Source organism: Mixophyes fleayi, chromosome 3 (genome assembly GCF_038048845.1).
Source record: "Mixophyes fleayi isolate aMixFle1 chromosome 3, aMixFle1.hap1, whole genome shotgun sequence".
Lineage (NCBI taxonomy): Eukaryota > Metazoa > Chordata > Amphibia > Anura > Limnodynastidae > Mixophyes > Mixophyes fleayi.
The window spans coordinates 210,261,837-210,280,269 of NC_134404.1; the positions used below are offsets into that span (position 1 = coordinate 210,261,837).

Below are 18,433 nucleotides of genomic sequence, written 5' to 3' on the forward strand. Positions count from 1 at the left end.
CACATCACTACATGTTGCTCACAATTGTAGGCAGTGTGCAGTTCGAAAACTAAAGCACCTGTCACCCCCAGCAAGATATTGGCCATTCCGTGTGATCACTTTGGCAAGCTGCAGGCAGTCTGACAGGAGGACGGCTCCTGCAGAAAGAGAGTGACATGCAGAACAGTGCCTATAGCCGTCACCATTAATGATACCATGCACTTAGGGAGGGTCATTGAAATTTGTTCCAGCCTATTTCAGTCACGCAACAGATTTGTAAATAAAAAGACCTACGTAATTGCTAGAACTTCAGACATATTAAGTTATTTTAAAAAAATTACCTTCATTTGAAATTTATTTATTTTAAATCCCAATGAGTACACACAGATTTGTTGATGGACCAAGAACTTATACATAGGTAGATAACTCACATGTCCATGTGGACCCACAAAACTAGGAAATATTGCACATATATAGATGGGATATTCTACATAAGTGGTGCACTAAGTAAGCTATCAACACTGTATTAAAGGAGAACTCTACCCAAAACATTAGATTTTGTTTTAGGTGGGGTTTATAAATTTATGATAAAATACAGTCATCTACTCACCTGGGTTGTGACATTACTTTGATCCAGCAATTCCCTGGAAACTCCAACTGTCCATCACCTATCTCCTCTTTGATACTAAGATGGACATAAAAATAAGACCTCGCTCGGTATATCCCATATAATATGTGGTACCAGCTGCATGGCAATATAAATGCCTATATATGTCTACAAAACAAAAATACAGTTGTTGTCAGCGCTTATCCTTAACACTGCATATCTGTGTGTGCCTAGCAAAATGAAAACATAAAAGTATTAGTTCATATTTTGATCAAAACTTTGAAGCCTGCATCCTAGCGTCAAGGGCACATCATTATATGCAGGCCCAACACTGAAGCATTTTAAAACATACTGCGGTGTTGTCTGTCCTTCCCCTGGGTGTTGTCTGCATCCCCCTAGTGGGGGAATGCATGGACAAGAACACTGTATGGTTAAGGCCTCATAACCATTGTCAATTTTTTTTTTGCATTTGAAAAGACCAATAAAACTTAAGTCAAATACAGCATTCCTACACTAGCATTTGGAGCTTATTGTAGCCGATGATCAACACGAAAAAATAAAAACCAACCAAAAACGGGAATGCAAACAGAACACATGGCAACGATAGTATAAACACCACTAAGGTGACCCTAGAAGCAAAGGTTTCCAGTGGTAGACCCATTTACTTGCATTCAAAGGCATTTAAAAGTCAGCAATGGGCATGATCCCTACAGGTAGTAAGCAACAGTAGTAGAGAAGAGGGCAGGACTAGACTGTTGGAGCCTATGGATGACCAACAGTACAGGAGGAACTCAATTTAATATGTTGGCAATGTGTTTTGCACACTGCACTTATTTAGCACATTAGTGGTAAATATTTTTGCTGTGTACCTATGTAGTTTTTTCTGTAACCATGTGCTACAGAATGTGGTGGTATGCTGCACCAATATCGGTACTGAGCACAGAGCTACTGTATATCCTACCCATGACTTGTTTGTTACTTTTTTATATCATATAACTCTTAACAGTAAGAGCACACCAGGGCTGTATATATTTCACGATTTTACGTTACTCATATTTAGATTTGTCTGTGTTTACATTATTTTATGTGTGATTGTTATTGGTTTTTATTTAAATTAAAAAGAATAAATAATTTTAATTCCATAAAATTTACACCATAGTTCATGTTGGGTGCCAAATACATTAAAACAATTATATGGACCTATCCACTTATCCCAATGAGCTTTGGTGCACCAGGAGTTTGAATTATGGGAAATTAAGTGTTGTGAGTTATAGATTTTTAGAAGGAAGGTAAGGGATTGTCCTGGAAAACCAGGACATATGGGAGCCCTAAAGTATGTGCTTAGACTGCGTTAAAGTCATCCCACTGATAGTAGTGGAAGGGTCCTAATTATCACCACATATATTGTAACAATCTATTTTATGCAACAAAGTGCCCCACAAACTTCCACTAAATTGTATGGAATGCCCCATTCTAATCCATATCCGGCAAGGTATGTCCATTATATTTACCAAACATATGCTAATTTCTATCCACCAACATCATACCTTTCACCTGGTACAAAATGTTCTTGAACTTACCATTGAAGTTACTTGTGCTGAACGTATATTAAAAAACAGCTTTTCAGTTCTTTAATTCAGTGCAGTAACTATCAGAGCAGATAAAATGGGAAGTTCAGGAGCAGAGCATTTTGCTTCAGCCAAAACCCCCTCTCTGCAATAATTTGGTTTCTCTGTGCTTGCTCTGAGGTGAGTGGACGCAGTTGTGGAATTACCACCATTGCACGATTTGCAGCGGCTACCCAGAAGCCACTGCACCCCCAGCAATGGCTGTAGTTCCGACACTAGTGATCTATCAGGAAAGAAATGCCCTCACCTCAACCCAGTTAAGTCTGTAATCTTATATTAACATACACCACAGTTACTGTTTATACAATTTATGTGTTTCCTCACAATCAGGAACATGGAGAAAAGAAGCCGTTTGCAAGTCAGACGAAGTGATGCCTATTGCTAAAAACATATCTGTCCTCAGTGCTGCTACTCTCAGTGTTAACCCTTGCACTGCCTATCGGATGCTCATGGACTTTGTGACTTTGAGGGCTGGTAAGTTACCATTTCAATGTCCACCTACACATATATGTGTGCTTGTGTCAATAACAGGCTTTATGTATTGAGGAGAAAAGTGCATCAATACCACATGTAGTGAGGGTGTACTATTCTATCTCCACAGCTCATAACAAATACTTATTAACCACACACGGGCGTAAATGACAATAACAATAAATATGCCTCTATAAATCCCAATGCATACACAGCTGTTGTTGTTGCACACAAGTGAAATACACTCACACTTGCAGCTGTCACATTTGTATTCACCTGTCTATAGCTCTTGGGAAATAAATACACCACATATGGTTGAGTCACACACATCTCCCTCTAAAGCTGCCTTTTCACAAATTTATCTTGCATATAAAAAGTTTGTTCATAAATTACGTACATTATATGCAGACTAAGGGCCTGATTCATTAAGGAAAGCAAAAAAAAAAACCAGTAAATTTGCTCCTGGACAAACCATATTAGAATGCAAGGGGTGCAAATTAGTTTATTATTTTGCACTTAAGGAAAATACTGGCTGCTTTTTCATGTAGCACAGAAATACTTGATAGTTTAATTTTTATATTGACATTTCAAGTTGATCTGAAACATGCCTTACTCCAACTATAAAACTGTCCTTGCACTTTAAATGTACCTCCCCCTCCAATGCAACATGGTTTTTCCCAGGTACAAAGTTGCTCCTTTTTTTTTTTTCTTTGGCTTTGGGTATAAAATGTTTCACCAATCACATATTACTGAAGCAATATTGAATAATTATTTGTGATGTATTGTATATTGCTATTACTACTAATGTACTGGAAGAAAAACACTATTTTGTAAACGTCGAACATGGTGTTCTCTACTTTCCAGATAAAGGCTGAAGCACTAAAAAAAAAAAAAAGTCTTTGTGAGAATTGAACTCCCACTGTCTAATAAGTATAATTCTACAATTGAAAGCTAAGAATCATGCATCCATTTTATCTTCCCTAGGTGACACTGTAATTCAAAATGGTGCAAACAGTGCTGTGGGACAAGCTGTAATTCAGATTTCTGCATCAATGGGGGTAAACACCATTAATGTCATTAGAGACAGGTAAGAATCAATTAGCTGGGAAAGATAATGTCAACACTTTTGAGAAACAATGATTGTAATGCATTTTCAAATGCCATGATCCCCAGTATTTAATGTGTATATAAAAATAGAAGTGGGACTCCTGTGCATCTAACAGTCTGACAAATAGGAACTCAGTTGCATACAGTCATGGCCAAAAGTTTTGAGAAGGACACAAGTATTGGTTTTCACAAAGACCTTTTTGTCAGATGTTGCTATGGTATACTGAAGTAAAATTGCAATCATTCCATTAGTATCAAATGCTTTTATTGACACTTACATTAAGTTTATGCAAAGAGTCAATATTTGCAGTGTTGACCCTTCTTTTTGAAGACCTCTGCATTTCGCCCTGGCATGCTGTCAGTCAACTTCTGGGCCACATACTGACTGATGGCAGCCCATTTGTGAAGATACCGGGTTTATCTGGCCCAATGTTACACACTTCACGCTGGCTGGCCACCTACGGGTGCCTTCCTATGCCAGGGAAGTCTACCCAGTACCTTCTAGGATTCGTATAGTCACTCAGGCAAATGCAGTTACAAAAATACAACAGTATATTTATTGTCATACAAACAACGCTAGAATATTATGTATACACAGTAAATAAATGCCAAGCAGGTTTACCACATCATCTGTCCCTCCCTGGGAAAACCCCTGGGTCTATTCTTCTTAACGAATGGTAAGGGCTGGACTAGGGGGGTTGGAGAGGGCAGTGAAGATGAGCTGACCTTCCACAGAACCTCCCCTGTTAGATGGCCTGTCTGGACTAGCCTGGTGAGAACAATGGACACTAATTAGTTTTCCCACTCCAGCATCTTGCAACCTGATCCCTACCCATAATCCCCCTGGATTCACTTTAAAGACAATGAATAACCTTACTGCAAGTCATCAATATACAATATACATATTTACACTGAGCTACAATGTCCGCTTAGCCACATGTAATTAGACAATGCAGTTGTAGTCTGGTGAGCTGGGGAACAAAAACAAGGGCTATAAAAAGTACTTGCTATAATCCACGTTATGTGAGAAACAGGATGATTACAGGGTTATCACACTCGTTTCGTCACACCATTCTTGCCTAATCAATGAATGACGTTTGTCAGAATTTGTGGGTTTTTGTTTGTCCACCCACCTCTTGAGGATTGACCAAAAGTTATTAATGGGAGTAAAGGTCTGGGGAGTTTCCTGGCTATGGACCTAAAATTTAGATGTTTTGATCCCCAAACCGCTTAGTTGTCCCTTTTGCCTTATGACAATGTACTCCATCATGCTGGAAAAGGCATTGTTCGTCACCAAACTGTTCTTGGATGGTTGGGAGAAATTGCTTTTGGATGATGTTTTGTTACCATTCTTTATTCATAACTGTATTCTGAGGCAAAATTGTGAGTGAGCCCACTCCCTTGGCTGAGAAGCAACCCCACACATGAATGGTCTCAGGATGCTTTACTGTTGGCATAACACAGGACTGATGGTGTCGCTGACCTTTCCTTCTTTGCTTTTTCAGAAGTTCAAAACAATCTGAAAGGGGATTCATTAGAGAAAATGACTTTACCCCAGTCTTCAGCAGTCCAATCCCTGTACCTTTTGCAGAACATAAGTCTGTCCCTGGTGTTTTTCCTGGAGAGTTGTGGCTTCTTTGCTGGCCTTCTTGACACCAGGCCATCCTCCAAGGTCTTCTGCTTCCTGTGCGTGCAGATGCACTCACACCTGCCTGCTGCCATTCCTAAACAAGCTCTTCACTGGGCATACCCCGATCCCACAGCTGTATCAACTTTAGGAGACAGTCCTGGCGCTTGCTGGACGTTCTTGGGCGCCCTGAAGCCTTCTTCACAACTATTGAACCTCTCTCCTTGAAGTTTTTGATGATCTGATAAATGGTTGATTTAATCTTGCTAGTAGCAATATCCTTGTCTGTGAAGCCCTTTTAGTGCAAAGCAATGATGACTGCACATGTTTCCTTGCAGCTATCTATGGTAAACAGAGGAAGAACAATGATTTCAAGCACCACCCTCCTTTTAAAGCTTCCAGTCTGTTATTCTAACATGACAGAGTGATCTCCAGTCTTGTCCTCGCCAATACTCTCACCTTTATTATCAAGAGAAGCACTGACCTGATGTCAGCTGGTCTTTTTGTGGCAGGGCTGAAATGCAGTGGAAATGTTTGACAAAGAAGGGACTTTCAAATTAATTGCAATTCATCTGATCACTCTTCATGACATTCTGGAGTATATGCAAATTGCTATCATAACTTAGGCAGCAGACTTTGTGAAAAATAATATTTGTGTCATTCTCAAAATGTTTGGCTATGACTGTATGCACTAGCTGTATGTCAAGCATACCAATGTGTGTACTTATGCTTAATGTTAGTGTAGAGAAGCGGCTTGACAGTGTAGTAAATGTCACATTATCCTACTTCTACACAATATAATGTACTGAAGTATCATATACACAAGAGAGATTAGTGTCTTAACTGTTACTAATAAATGTTGCATTTTCCATATTACAAAATACTATATCCATATAAAATGTCATTAAATTGCTACACCCAGACATTCGCTGTTTAACCCTTTAAAATTCCAATGGATGATGATGATGAATGGAAATCACTTTCCTACAGTAGTCCAACAGGAAATACAAATACTAATAGGCAGTTGCAGTTTTATATAATAAATGCCACAAAGATGAGCTGGAGAGGTCAATGTGCAATCAGCCAATCAGAAGCAGCTAGATAGCGCTGCCGATGAAGGGCGTACCTTTGTACCAGCCCTTCAGTACCCACAGGTAAGTCATCCAAGAGGCCTATCTAGGGATGCATCCACATCTAATTATGCCTCACTTATGAGAGCCCACCATTAATGCACTCAGTTTATACTTGCCACTGCATACCCGTTTTGGCTTTCCAGGTGTGAGGCGGCGCAAGTCTGCAATATGCAAAATTTAAATATGGACACATTTTTTTGTTTGCATGCGTAGTATGACATTGTGTATGTTATACAAAGTAAACAAGACATGGCCGAATTTTAAATGAGGCTCTTAGGGCGCAAACCGAACTTTGCGAGTCCATGGAGGGGGTGTGACAGTCTGGAGTGGGTGGGACATGCAGGGTAGCACAAAGGACGAGCTAGAGAAAAAGAGAACAATTTACTGCGTGCAGCTTCCCCGTTATTTTGCCCTTTATTGTAGAAAGAACAAATTACTACTACAGTGGGATTGATTCACAAAATTCTCCCTTCAATTAATATTTCACTAAAGTTAAATGCACTGGGCAATACCCCCAAACCCTTAAGCTGTAATAACAAATACATACTCATAGAATACCGACACAGAATACATGTGTAACTCCTGCCTTGTCTCTAGCAAACTGTACTGCAATGCCTGCATTTTTGGGGATCCATACATCTACCAGTATGTGAGGCAGGTTGGACATTCTAGGATTATTTGACTAATGTTAATATCCATACCCTGACAATTTTCATAAAACATATACATACAAAATGACAAACCTTTTCTTAATTAAAAAGTAAAATATTACTATTTTCTATAGAAAATGTGTTTTTTTCTCATATTGTCCAATGCTGCCCTCTTGTGTACAATATTCAAACTAATCATTATTGGAAACTTTCAGACACATTTTATAAGAAGCAACAATACCAATAGTGGAGGTTATTTCTGGAGCACATAAACAGTAGCTCCACATCTTTGGGCAAGTTGTACAAATGCACCACTGCACTATATGTACTTCAGTGTATCAACGTATACCAGATTGCTTTGTTGAACTATTTAAATAGTGTTATTATTGTTTACTATTACTTACAGAACTATTAGAAAGTCAACTCAAAGCACATTGCTAATCTATGTTGTGTAAAACCAACAGTATACTGCTCTTATTTGCTAATTTATTACTTTGGTATTTTTAAAGGGTCTGTAAAATTCAAATGTGAACTGTGTGGTCATTCTTTAAAGAACACAATAGTAAGTTGCAAAATCATGCATTTTACCAACTATGTTGAACCTTAAATAAACTAGTACATTGCATAAGTGTAAAGATTCATAAATATAACAGGTTTTACTCGAGTATTCAAATATTTAAGTAGATAATGTACTTGACTTTACATTCTAGTTGATAATATTAACAAACAAATAATACAACTTGTAATATTATTTTCTTTTAAATGTTATAAAGGGACAATTACAGAAAATAATCTGATGTTGTACTAGACCACAACAACATCCTATTCAGGTATTGTCTTGATCACATTAGAATTACAAGTACAAATGAGGTCTTAAAAATGGTATTGATAAAATTATAGAAACACAGCTAAAGTGCCCTAATGGCTGAAATAGGAGATGCTCTAAATAAAAGGGAAAAGTTAATTTGAACATGTAACAGACACCAATGCCCAACTGTGTCATTTTAGAGACGTCAATGGGAGTTTGGAACATCTAATGCAATTACAAGGCTGGTGGCAGGTCAGATATGCCCAATTCTCCACCATTCTAATAGTAGAACTATTGTAAACTATTTGTAAACATTAGAGAAGTATCTAACCAATGATTACAGGAATAACGCTTAAGGCGGCGGTTCCCAAAGTGTGCACCGCGGCTCCCAGGGGTGCCGTGGCGCTGTCACTGGGGTGCCACGGGCCAGCCATAAAAAAAAGAAGGAACACAGACACTCACCAATCCGCCGGGCGCCGGGACGCAGCAGCCTCCTCTCCCGCAGCTGTCACTGAATATCGACAGAGGAGGGAGACAGAGGAGGAGGACAGATGGCAGAGGAGGGGGACAGAGGGCAGAGGAGCAGGACAGAGGGCAGAGGAGGAGGGCAGAGGAGGAGGGCAGAGGGCAGAGGAGGAGGGCAAAGGAGGAGGACAGAGGGCAGAGGAGGGGGGCAGAGGAGGAGGGCAGATGGCAGAATAGGAGGACAGAGGGCAGAGGAGGAGGACAGAGGAGGAGCGCAGAGGAGGGGGACAGATGGCAGAGGAGGGGGACAGAGGAGGAGGACAGATGGCAGAGGAGGGGGACAGAGGGCAAAGGAGGAGGATAGAGGGCAGAGGAGGGGGGCAGAGGAGGGGGGCAGAGGAGGACAGAGGGCAGAGGAGGGGGGCAGAGGAGGGGGACAGAGGGCAGAGGAGGGGGACAGATGGCAGAGGAGGAGGGCAGAGGAGGAGGACAGAGGGCAGAGGAGGGGGACAGAGGGCAGAGGAGGGGGACAGAGGGCAGAGGAGGGGGACAGAGGGCAGAGGAGGAGGACAGAGGGCAGAGGAGGAGGACATATGGTGCCGCGGCGCTGTCACTAGGGTGCCGCGGGCCAGCCATAAAAAAAAAGGAACACAGACACTCACCAATCCGCCGGGCGCCGGGACCCAGCAGCCTCCTCTCCCGCAGCTGTCACTGAATATCGACAGAGGAGGGGGACAGAGGAGGAGGACAGATGGCAGAGGAGGAGGACAGAGGGCAGAGGAGGGGGACAGAGGGCAGAGGAGGGGGACAGAGGGCAGAGGAGGAGGACAGAGGGCAGAGGAGGGGGGCAGAGGAGGAGGGCAGAGGAGGAGGACAGAGGGCAGAGGAGGGGGGCAGAGGAGGAGGGCAGATGGCAGAGGAGGAGGACAGAGGGCAGAGGAGGAGGGCAGAGGAGGAGGAGGACAGAGGAGGAGGGCAGAGGAGTGGGACAGATGGCAGAGGAGGGGGACAGATGGCAGAGGAGGGGGACAGAGGAGGGGGACAGAGGAGGAGGACAGAGGAGGAGGACAGAGGGCAGAGGAGGAGGACAGATGGCAGAGGAGGGGGACAGAGGGCAGAGGAGGGGGGCAGAGAGCAGAGGAGGAGGGCAGAGGAGGGGGGCAGAGGAGGAGGACAGAGGGAGAGGAGGAGGGCAGAGGAGGGGGACAGAGGAGGAGGGCAGAGGAGGGGGACAGAGGGCAGAGGAGGGGGACAGAGGGCAGAGGAGGGGGGCAGAGGAGGAGGACAGACGGCAGAGGAGGAGGACAGACGGCAGAGGAGGAGGACAGACGGCAGAGGAGGAGGACAGACGGCAGAGGAGGAGGATAGAGGGCAGAGGAGGAGGACAGAGGGCAGAGGAGGGGGAAAGAGGGCAGAGGAGGGTGACAGAGGGCAGAGGAGGAGGACAGATGGCAGAGGAGGGGGACAGAGGAGCAGGGCGGAGGACAGAGGGCAGAGGAGGGGGACAGAGGGCAGAGGAGGGGGACAGAGGGCAGAGGAGGGGGACAGAGGAGGGGGACAGAGGGCAGAGGAAGGGACAGCGTGACAGAGGGCAGAGGAGGAGGACAGAGGGCAGAGGAGGGGACAGCGTGACAGAGGGCAGAGGGGGCAACGTGAGAGAGGGCAGTGTGCCTGGTTGCAGAGGGGGCAGAGTGTCTGGATGCAGAGGGGCATTTTTGCACACAACTAAATAAGTATTTCTGTCGTGACCTAAATACTTATTACAATTTTTTGACCCAACTAGTTCTAAAACAGGACTGCTCAGTAATTATTTTGGAGGGGTGCCTTGAAAAAACTTGGAGACTCTAAGGGTGCCGCGAATTGCAAAAGTTTGGGAACCACTGGCTTAAGGTCTAAGGTTTAAAAAATATACAAGGGCCTTACAATATTAAGGTTTTGTTCTGTTTTAAGTATATAAAAAGTATATATTTACGTCATGAAGGACATATTTGACACATTTCAAGATTGGACTTATTTTTCTGAATTGATCAGAATATACACTGATCAGCCACAATATTAAACCACTGACAAGTAAATTGAATAACATTGATTATCTCACTGCAATGGCACCTGTCAAGGGGTGGGGTATATTAGGCAGCAAGTGAACAGTCAGTTCCTGAAATTGATGTGTTGGGAGTAGGAAAAACGGTAAGTACAAGGATCTGAGCTCCAAAACAGCAGGTCTTATGGTGTGTTTACGGTATGCAGTGGTTAGTACCTACCAAAAGTGGTCCAAAGAAGGATAACTGGTGAATCAGCGATAGGGTCATGGGTGCCAAAGGCTCATTGATGTACGTGGAGAGCGAAGGCCATCTGGTCCAATCTTTAGCACAAATTGCTGAAAGAGTTAATGCTGGCTATGATAGAAAGGTGTCAGAACACACAGTGCATTGCAGCTTGGTTAGTAGCTGCAGACCGGTCAGAGTGCCCATGCTAATCCCTGTCCATGCCAAAAGCGGCTACGGTGGTCACATGCGAGCCAGAACTGAACCATAGAGCAATAGAAGAAGATGGCTGGCCTGATCTGATGAATAATGTTTTGTTTACATCATGTTGACGGCCGGATGCAAGTGTGTTGTTTACCTGGGGAATAGATGGCACCAAGATGCACTATGGCAAGAAGGCAAGTCAGCAGACGCTGTGTGATGCTCTGGGTAATGTTCTGTTGGGAAACCTTGGATCCTGGCACTCATGTGGATGTTAGTGCTAACCACTAAGCCACCGTGGGCAGCACAGCACAGCACTTCTGCCTCACAGCACTGGGGTCATGAGTTCAATTCCCAATCAAGGCCTTATCTGTTTGGAGTTTATATGTTCTCCCCGTGTTTGCGTGGGTTACTTCTGGGTGCTCCGGTTTCCTCCCACATTCCAAAAATATACTAGTAGGTTAATTGGCTGCTATCAAATTACCCTAGTCTCTCTCACTCTGTCTGTGTGTATGTTTAGACTGTAAGCTCTAATGGGGCAGGGACTGATGTGAACAGGTTCTCTGTACAGCGCTGCGGAATTAGTGGCGCTATATAAATAGCTGCTGATGATACAAACAACCTACCTAAACATTGTTGCAGACCAAGTACACCCCTTTATGGCAATGGTATTTCCTGATGGCAGTGGCATTTTTCAGCAGGATAATGCACCCTGCCACACTGCAAAAATTGTTCAGGAATGGTTTGAGGAACATGACAAAGGGTTCAAGGTGTTGACTTGGCCTCCAAATTCCTAAGATCTCAATCTGATCGAGCATCTGTAGGATGTGCAGGAAAAACAGTCAGAGCCATGGAGGCCCCACCTCACAACTTACAGGACTTAAAGGATCTACTAACTTCTTGCTGTCAAATACCTCAGCTTTAGAAGTCTTGTGGAGTCCATGCCTCAATGGGTCAGAGTTGTATTACCAGCACAAGGGGGAGCTGCACAATATTAGGGGTTTAACGTTATGGCTGATCGGTGTAGATATTCATCACATGGACTCAAATTTCATTAAGTTTAATATTATACTGTTATGATTGAGACTGTGGGGGTTAAGAGTTTTGCTGGGCATAGTTAGGAAGTGGGCATGCAGTTGTGTGGGAAATAGAGCAAGTTTGGTGCCAATGGGCTGCACATGGTGGACGTGAGACCATGTGGGCATGAGAAAAAGTAATGATGGGCACCAAGGCTAGGATATTGAGCAATAAAAATAACATAGAGGGCAACAAATGTCATCAGAAAATGCAGTAAAATTAGGGGCAGCTCAGTGGCTTAGTGCAGTGGTTCCCAAACTGTGTGCCTAGGCTGCCTGAGGTGCCTTGGAGATCTCACAGGAGTGCCTTGGCCAGGGCCAGTGGTAAGCAAGGCGGTGGAATACTTGGTAATTATTTTGGCTTAGGGGTGCCTTGAAAAAATTTGAGACCCTAAGGGTGCCTTGAACTGAAAAAGTTTGCAATCCACTGGCTTAGTCGTTAGCCAGGGCCGCCATCAGCCCGGTGTCACGTGACAGCCAGGCTGAAGACATCAGCCCAGAGTAGCGGAGACCAGCAGACTTCAAGACAGCGGGCCCCCAGGTAAGTTTTCGCTGTTGCTCATCGGGGGGGGGGGGGCACTGGGCGCTCACCGGGAAGGGCGGCGCTCACCGGGGAAGGGGGCCCATAGGATTTCTGATGGCGGCCCTGTGGATAGCACTTCTGCCTCATAGCGCTGGGGTCGTGAGTTTAGTTCCCAACCATGGCCTTATCTGTGTTGAATTTGTATGTTCTCCCCATGTTTGCGTAACTTTCCTCCCACACTCCAAAAACATACTGGTAGGTTAATTGGCTGTTATCAAATTAACCCTAGTGTGTGTTTTAGGTAATTTAGACTGCTGATAAAAGTAGTTTGTAGTAGGGGTGGGTGTAATGTCATCTTTTGCATTTTAGTTTGCTTTGCCATTGTAAGCATATTTAAGTTAAGTAATACATTAAATATGGTGTTTTTTGATAAATGGAACCCTTTTGTTTCCTGTGTGTCTGTATGATTGTCTTGCTTTCATTACATCGCAAAATGTTAAGAGGCATGGATGTAGTATTGCAAGTTATTCTGTTACTTAATTGAATATTTCTATTAATGTCTTTGAACAGGAAAGTGCCAGTGTACAAATTGTCTTCATGAATTAATTTTCTACTATTTCTATTTGTACTTTGAAGGCCCAACGTTAACATACTGGTAGAAAAACTGCAGTCACTTGGAGCCAACTACGTTATTACAGAGGATATGCTAGATAAACCAGAAATGGCAAATCTGTTTAAGGTAATTCTTTGTGAGTGTTTCTCCCTGCACATTTTCTAAATTCCGTTTATGGTTGCAAAGCATCCGCTGTGGCTGTAGTTTTGTTAATGCTTGTAGCTGGTAAGCGGTAGTGACAGTATGAAGTAATTATCAATATACGGTGTATTGTAGCAAATATCAAGCTGGTCATGCTTTGACATCTTTTCACAGGTAGTTGAAAGGCCTAAATTAGCTCTCAACTGTGTAGGTGGAAACAGTGCTGGAAAGCTTTTCACCCAGCTGAAGTAAGTATCATTTACAATGAGTACAAATTGCACATTAGGTATAAAAACCAAGTACAGTGACCTGATTACTATCCTCCCATAGGAAATAAAGCTATCGGACCTGCTTGAAAAGTAGACAAGAGAACAGAATATGGTTATATTCAGTATACCTTTGTACCTGAACAAAATAAAGAAAAAAGGAGAGATAGAGAATATATATATATATATATATATATATATATATATATATATATGCAACTCACCTTTCAGTTAATTAGGATTCCAAAGTCCTTTCACGTCTATGTTTTTCTAAATTGTATTTCATTTCATGTGTAGGTAGCATAGATATTACCATGACCTAGGTGCATAACCCTGCATTTGTCTACATAAACTTTCATCTGCAGTCAAATGCCCAGTTTGCCATTTTGTTGCATTATCACTTCCAAACAATTTTTCTAAGGCCTCTATCCCTAGCCAGAGCCCAGAGCCTGCTACATGCCAGGGGCTTTATCATAGGGCTCTGCTGATTCTGTAATGCAGAAGAGGCAAGTAATGATCAACAGAGAGGAGGTAGAAGGTTTTGGTCAGACGAATCAATCCCTAGGTTGCGGCTTGTAATTAACCCTACAATTCACACCCCCCTTCCCTGTGTTTCAGAAGCAGAAGATCCTGGGAAGTGAAAGCCAAAATGGGGCTTCAATGTGCAGGCTCAGAAGAGCCGAGAGCAGAGTGAGGTGCGACATAGTGGGTGAACAGGAATCACAGAGCATCCTCACCTTTGACCCCCATTGCTGCCGCACCCTCTGCCATGGCTATATAGTAGTCCCGCCACTGTCCACAGCTATAATAGCAGCTGATGTTCTTTCTACCATTTAATATGAATATATAGATATAGATATAGATATATATATATATAGATAGATAGATAGAGAGAGAGATTTATTTTTGGAGCATTTTGTATTGGTCATTGGTAAGCAAAAAAGTTCCTGGGTAAATCCCTTTTGAATCCATGTTTCAAGAGACTGAGCTGTAAAAAATTCCAAATGTAGTATTTACTTTTTATAGCTACTGTAAATATGTAGTTTTTGCAGACTAAGTTCTTGGAAGGGACCCAAAGAAGTTGCTGTAACAGGGACTGAAATTTGCACAATCAGATGCAAAGGCACGAGCAATGGTGCAAATGCAATCATGCGATGTCATCACAAAACAATAAGAAATATTGTTTCCAATCTAGTGCAATGCGTTAGCCGCCATAAATCACTCCCAATTCAGTTCATTAATTTGGTATTACATTTTACTTTATATAGCAGGTTTATTTTCATAATTTATTCTAAAGAGAACAAAACAAACAAAAAAGTCTACAAAGGGATAACTCCAGAATAATATTGAGGAAACAAGCCAATTTGGAAACTAGGTTTATTTTCTAAAACGAAAAACATTAGACAACCTACTTTGAAATGTCATAGTAAATTTGGTGTGAAATGAACTCATGTATTTTTATGTTGAAAAAGTATGATAAAAACATGCTTAATGTCTCCTTATTTTTGTTTTCTTAGGGACGGGAGCACTATGGTTACCTATGGTGGAATGTCAAGAAAGCCGACACCTATACCTGCTGTAAGTGTTTATATGAAAAAAATAGAAATATGCCCAGCATTATTTATTCTGCACACGTGAAATTAGTAGAAAAAAAAATATTCAGGTCAGAAGTGGGAAATCTGCTAATACAACTTGAGCTCCATTTCTGCTTCACTATTATCTCAATTCTGCTCTGTGGTGAGTCTGGGATATAAGGCAGAAGTTTGTGCAACAAAAATGAGAGAGGAACTTCAGGCAGCACAGTTATAGTCAAATTCCACCAAAGAAACATTGGCAGTCAACATCCAAGTACAGAAAAAGGCAACTACTTTGCTCATTTCTAGTCACTAGGTATAAAGTAGAGGGAATATTACTTTTGTTCTAAATTTAAAAAGTTTTAATATATTGTGCAATGAGTTTACTAAGGTCACACTGTGAAATCACAAACACTCCCATTGACTTATACAAAACATGTGTATACAATTAGACAGAAATTAGGCGAAAGCGTCTTTCAATCAGTACAAGTGGGGGGGGGGGGGGAAAGCTGTTAGATGCTCTTTTGATGAATCTGATAGCAGTGGTATAGATAAAGTCCTAAAAGAGGCCCCCTTACTTATTGTCACCAGTTCCAGCCATAATACCCACAAGTCATACAGCTAATAATATATGTTCAATATACTATATAATGCTCCTGATTTTACTTTCTGGAAATGAGGTTTATGCCCCGGTATGGGTCAGTTCAAAGCCCTTTGTCTTGATACAGTATGTAACAAATTGTCACGGGATTTATATGCCACGTGTAGTCCAGAGAGCACAATGTGCATTTTTTTTAACATTAATTGCATAGATCAGGATGTTCCTAATGCCTACCATACACAAGATGCAGTTTTACAGTTTTCCTTTACTTGCAAACACATGTTCTGACAGACCTACGTCTAGTGCTGACTATCAGTCGGTACTTACATCTACCCTGTAGCTGGTACAAATGATACAGCTATGTAACACCTCCTTCTGTATTAGGCGTTGTTAGGCTGCATATATATTGAATGATGCAGATGCTTCTCATCTCTGAACTTTGTTTTCAGTGCCTCCACCCAAATTGCTGCTTTCTCTACTGGGGGGTGTTCTAAAGATATACCTGGGGGAGATTCGGGAAACCCCCTGCCCAGTATTAACACTCTGTGACACACTGTGTGCTGCAAAAGCCAGCCAGGCACATTTATTGAAATGGAACCACTAAATGCAGCTTTTGTGATTTTATAGGAAAATATACTTTGGTTTAATTTGAAATAATAGTGCGAACAATACAATACAGTAATAAGACCGTGTGGATGAAAGTGGAACACCATTTCTTACTATGAACACCAGGTTAACACAATAACTCGCAATAAATCAATAATATTAAAGCATACAACATAAACAATAATTGTCACAACCTCATACACTGGAAAAATATATCAGATGCTAACCTTACTTGCTCCTGATACTGGGAATATCTCAAGGGGTGAATGTATATATTTACTTATAGCTCTACAATGTACTGCCAAACACACACATCGGCAGCATTCAAACACACCACACAAATGGAGCAGTGCACTGCAAGTTAGGGCTTTTCTGTATGGATGCCAGCATGGCATGGAAGCAGCATGTGCCCAGTTTGAAGTTTTTAGAGGTCTTTAAATCACTTGCAGTAAGGTACAGCTGTGACAGTTTTCAAACCGTCCTGTAGCAACAATTGTAAAATTCTCAGCTTGTATCCTTTATTTTTTGTATCCTGGGACTTGTAGTTCCACAATTTTATTTTAACTCCAAAGGGATCACCTTGTGGTATAAGCTCAAATGCAGATTAAACAAACACTTGGTGCACATTTACCGGCCCACCCATCTATGCCTGACTCTTCAGCCCATGTGGCCAGATATAGTTTAAACCCCACTTGAAGAATAACAGATAATTAAATTAATCAGTTATTTATCTGCACCAGTGTGTGTTCCAAGGTCTAAACTTGATTTCCTCTAAGATGGCTGACTTGCAAAATGTCCTTCTGCAGAGGTGCATATAAACCTTCTCCTATAGCTTTAAACTATGACTTCCCAGTAGGTTCTGTTCACCCCTCCCCTCTGATATCTCAAGACTGTCTGTCTGTTCTCTCTGCCCAGAACATTAGTCCAGTGCCCTTCTGCTTAAGATCACCTTACCTGTACTTGTCACACAGCTCAGTCTGTCTCTCTCATCTTCCCTCTCACTCCTCCCCTGCTCTGTGGTTTCTCAGTCATATTAGGCTCTGCCGCCTTTTCACAGTAGCCTTGTGGGAGATGTGGTTTTTCTTCCTGGACTGGTAAATGACAATGTCCATCTCTTTTCTTACTGATGCAAATGTGATTAGTGGCCCATGGGTGCTCAAGCCCAACTGCAGCATCCTCAGTGGTTACAGCTATAAACCACATACTTAAGCGTTGCCCTGAACTTGAGTTGGCCGCATCTGCATAGGCACTCCCTCTACACGCCCTTACTGTACATTGCCTACGTCCATCCACCCCTTTCTACCCACATTCCGCCCTCTAAGTTGTAGGCAGTTGTGTTCATACATGAATTGCATGCAATTGCATTCACTGGCGCAAGTCCCAGTCTGGCACTTGATGCAAGATACGGAACATAAATGGAGTTAGGTCCAAAGACGAATCAGACACTTGGTATATACAAATGTTGTCTTCTGGAGGTAATTTGACTGTATTTCAGTCTGAACATTCTTTTGCATAACTACAAACTGGTAGTTTTAAGGTTATGACTTTCTCTAGCACTTTAAACCTGCTTTAAGATACAGATGGCAGGGAATGCCAGAACCTCAAGTCAATCCATGCCCATCAGCATGCACATGGAGTTTTCAAGCAGATGCACAATAAAACTGGGCTGGAATTGGGATACAGGTTGTAAAGGCCAAAGAGTAGACCACATTTCATAGCAGTTGGGGTCTCCTTGCAGGCGACTTGGCGCCCCAGGGTGGAGTCGTAAAGCCTGCTGCAGCTATATACTACATTTTCTTGTGTATCACTGTTGATGCTTCATTGCTGTATAGTATGATATTTTGTTGCAGACCAGCTGTACATATACTATACATTATTTAATATAAAATGTTAATTATTGCATATTAAGTGGATTTAAATGACTTGGCATAGAGGTTAGCACAGTACCTCACACCTATTGGTTCAGTTAGCCTTTCCGCATCCGGTTTGCATTAAGCTGAAATCTTACCATTTGTTTCTGTCCTTAATATATTTAAATCCTCCGATGAACCTTTCTTGCACTACTTTAAACATTTAAAAAATTAAAGCATGTT

The 18,433-nt window shown here is 42.1% G+C and overlaps 1 protein-coding gene across 1 annotated transcript in view; it reads left to right on the forward strand.

Annotated features, from left to right (window-relative positions):
• LOC142144348 (enoyl-[acyl-carrier-protein] reductase, mitochondrial-like) overlaps positions 1 to 18,433 on the forward strand; it is an 86,438-nt gene that overhangs the window by 55,364 nt on the left and 12,641 nt on the right. Inside the window, exons 4-8 of the mRNA XM_075203057.1 lie at positions 2,545 to 2,688; positions 3,670 to 3,772; positions 13,176 to 13,278; positions 13,468 to 13,541; positions 15,077 to 15,137. Of these exons, the coding sequence (XP_075059158.1) occupies positions 2,545 to 2,688; positions 3,670 to 3,772; positions 13,176 to 13,278; positions 13,468 to 13,541; positions 15,077 to 15,137 (485 nt within the window). The remainder of the gene's footprint in view (positions 1 to 2,544; positions 2,689 to 3,669; positions 3,773 to 13,175; positions 13,279 to 13,467; positions 13,542 to 15,076; positions 15,138 to 18,433) is intronic.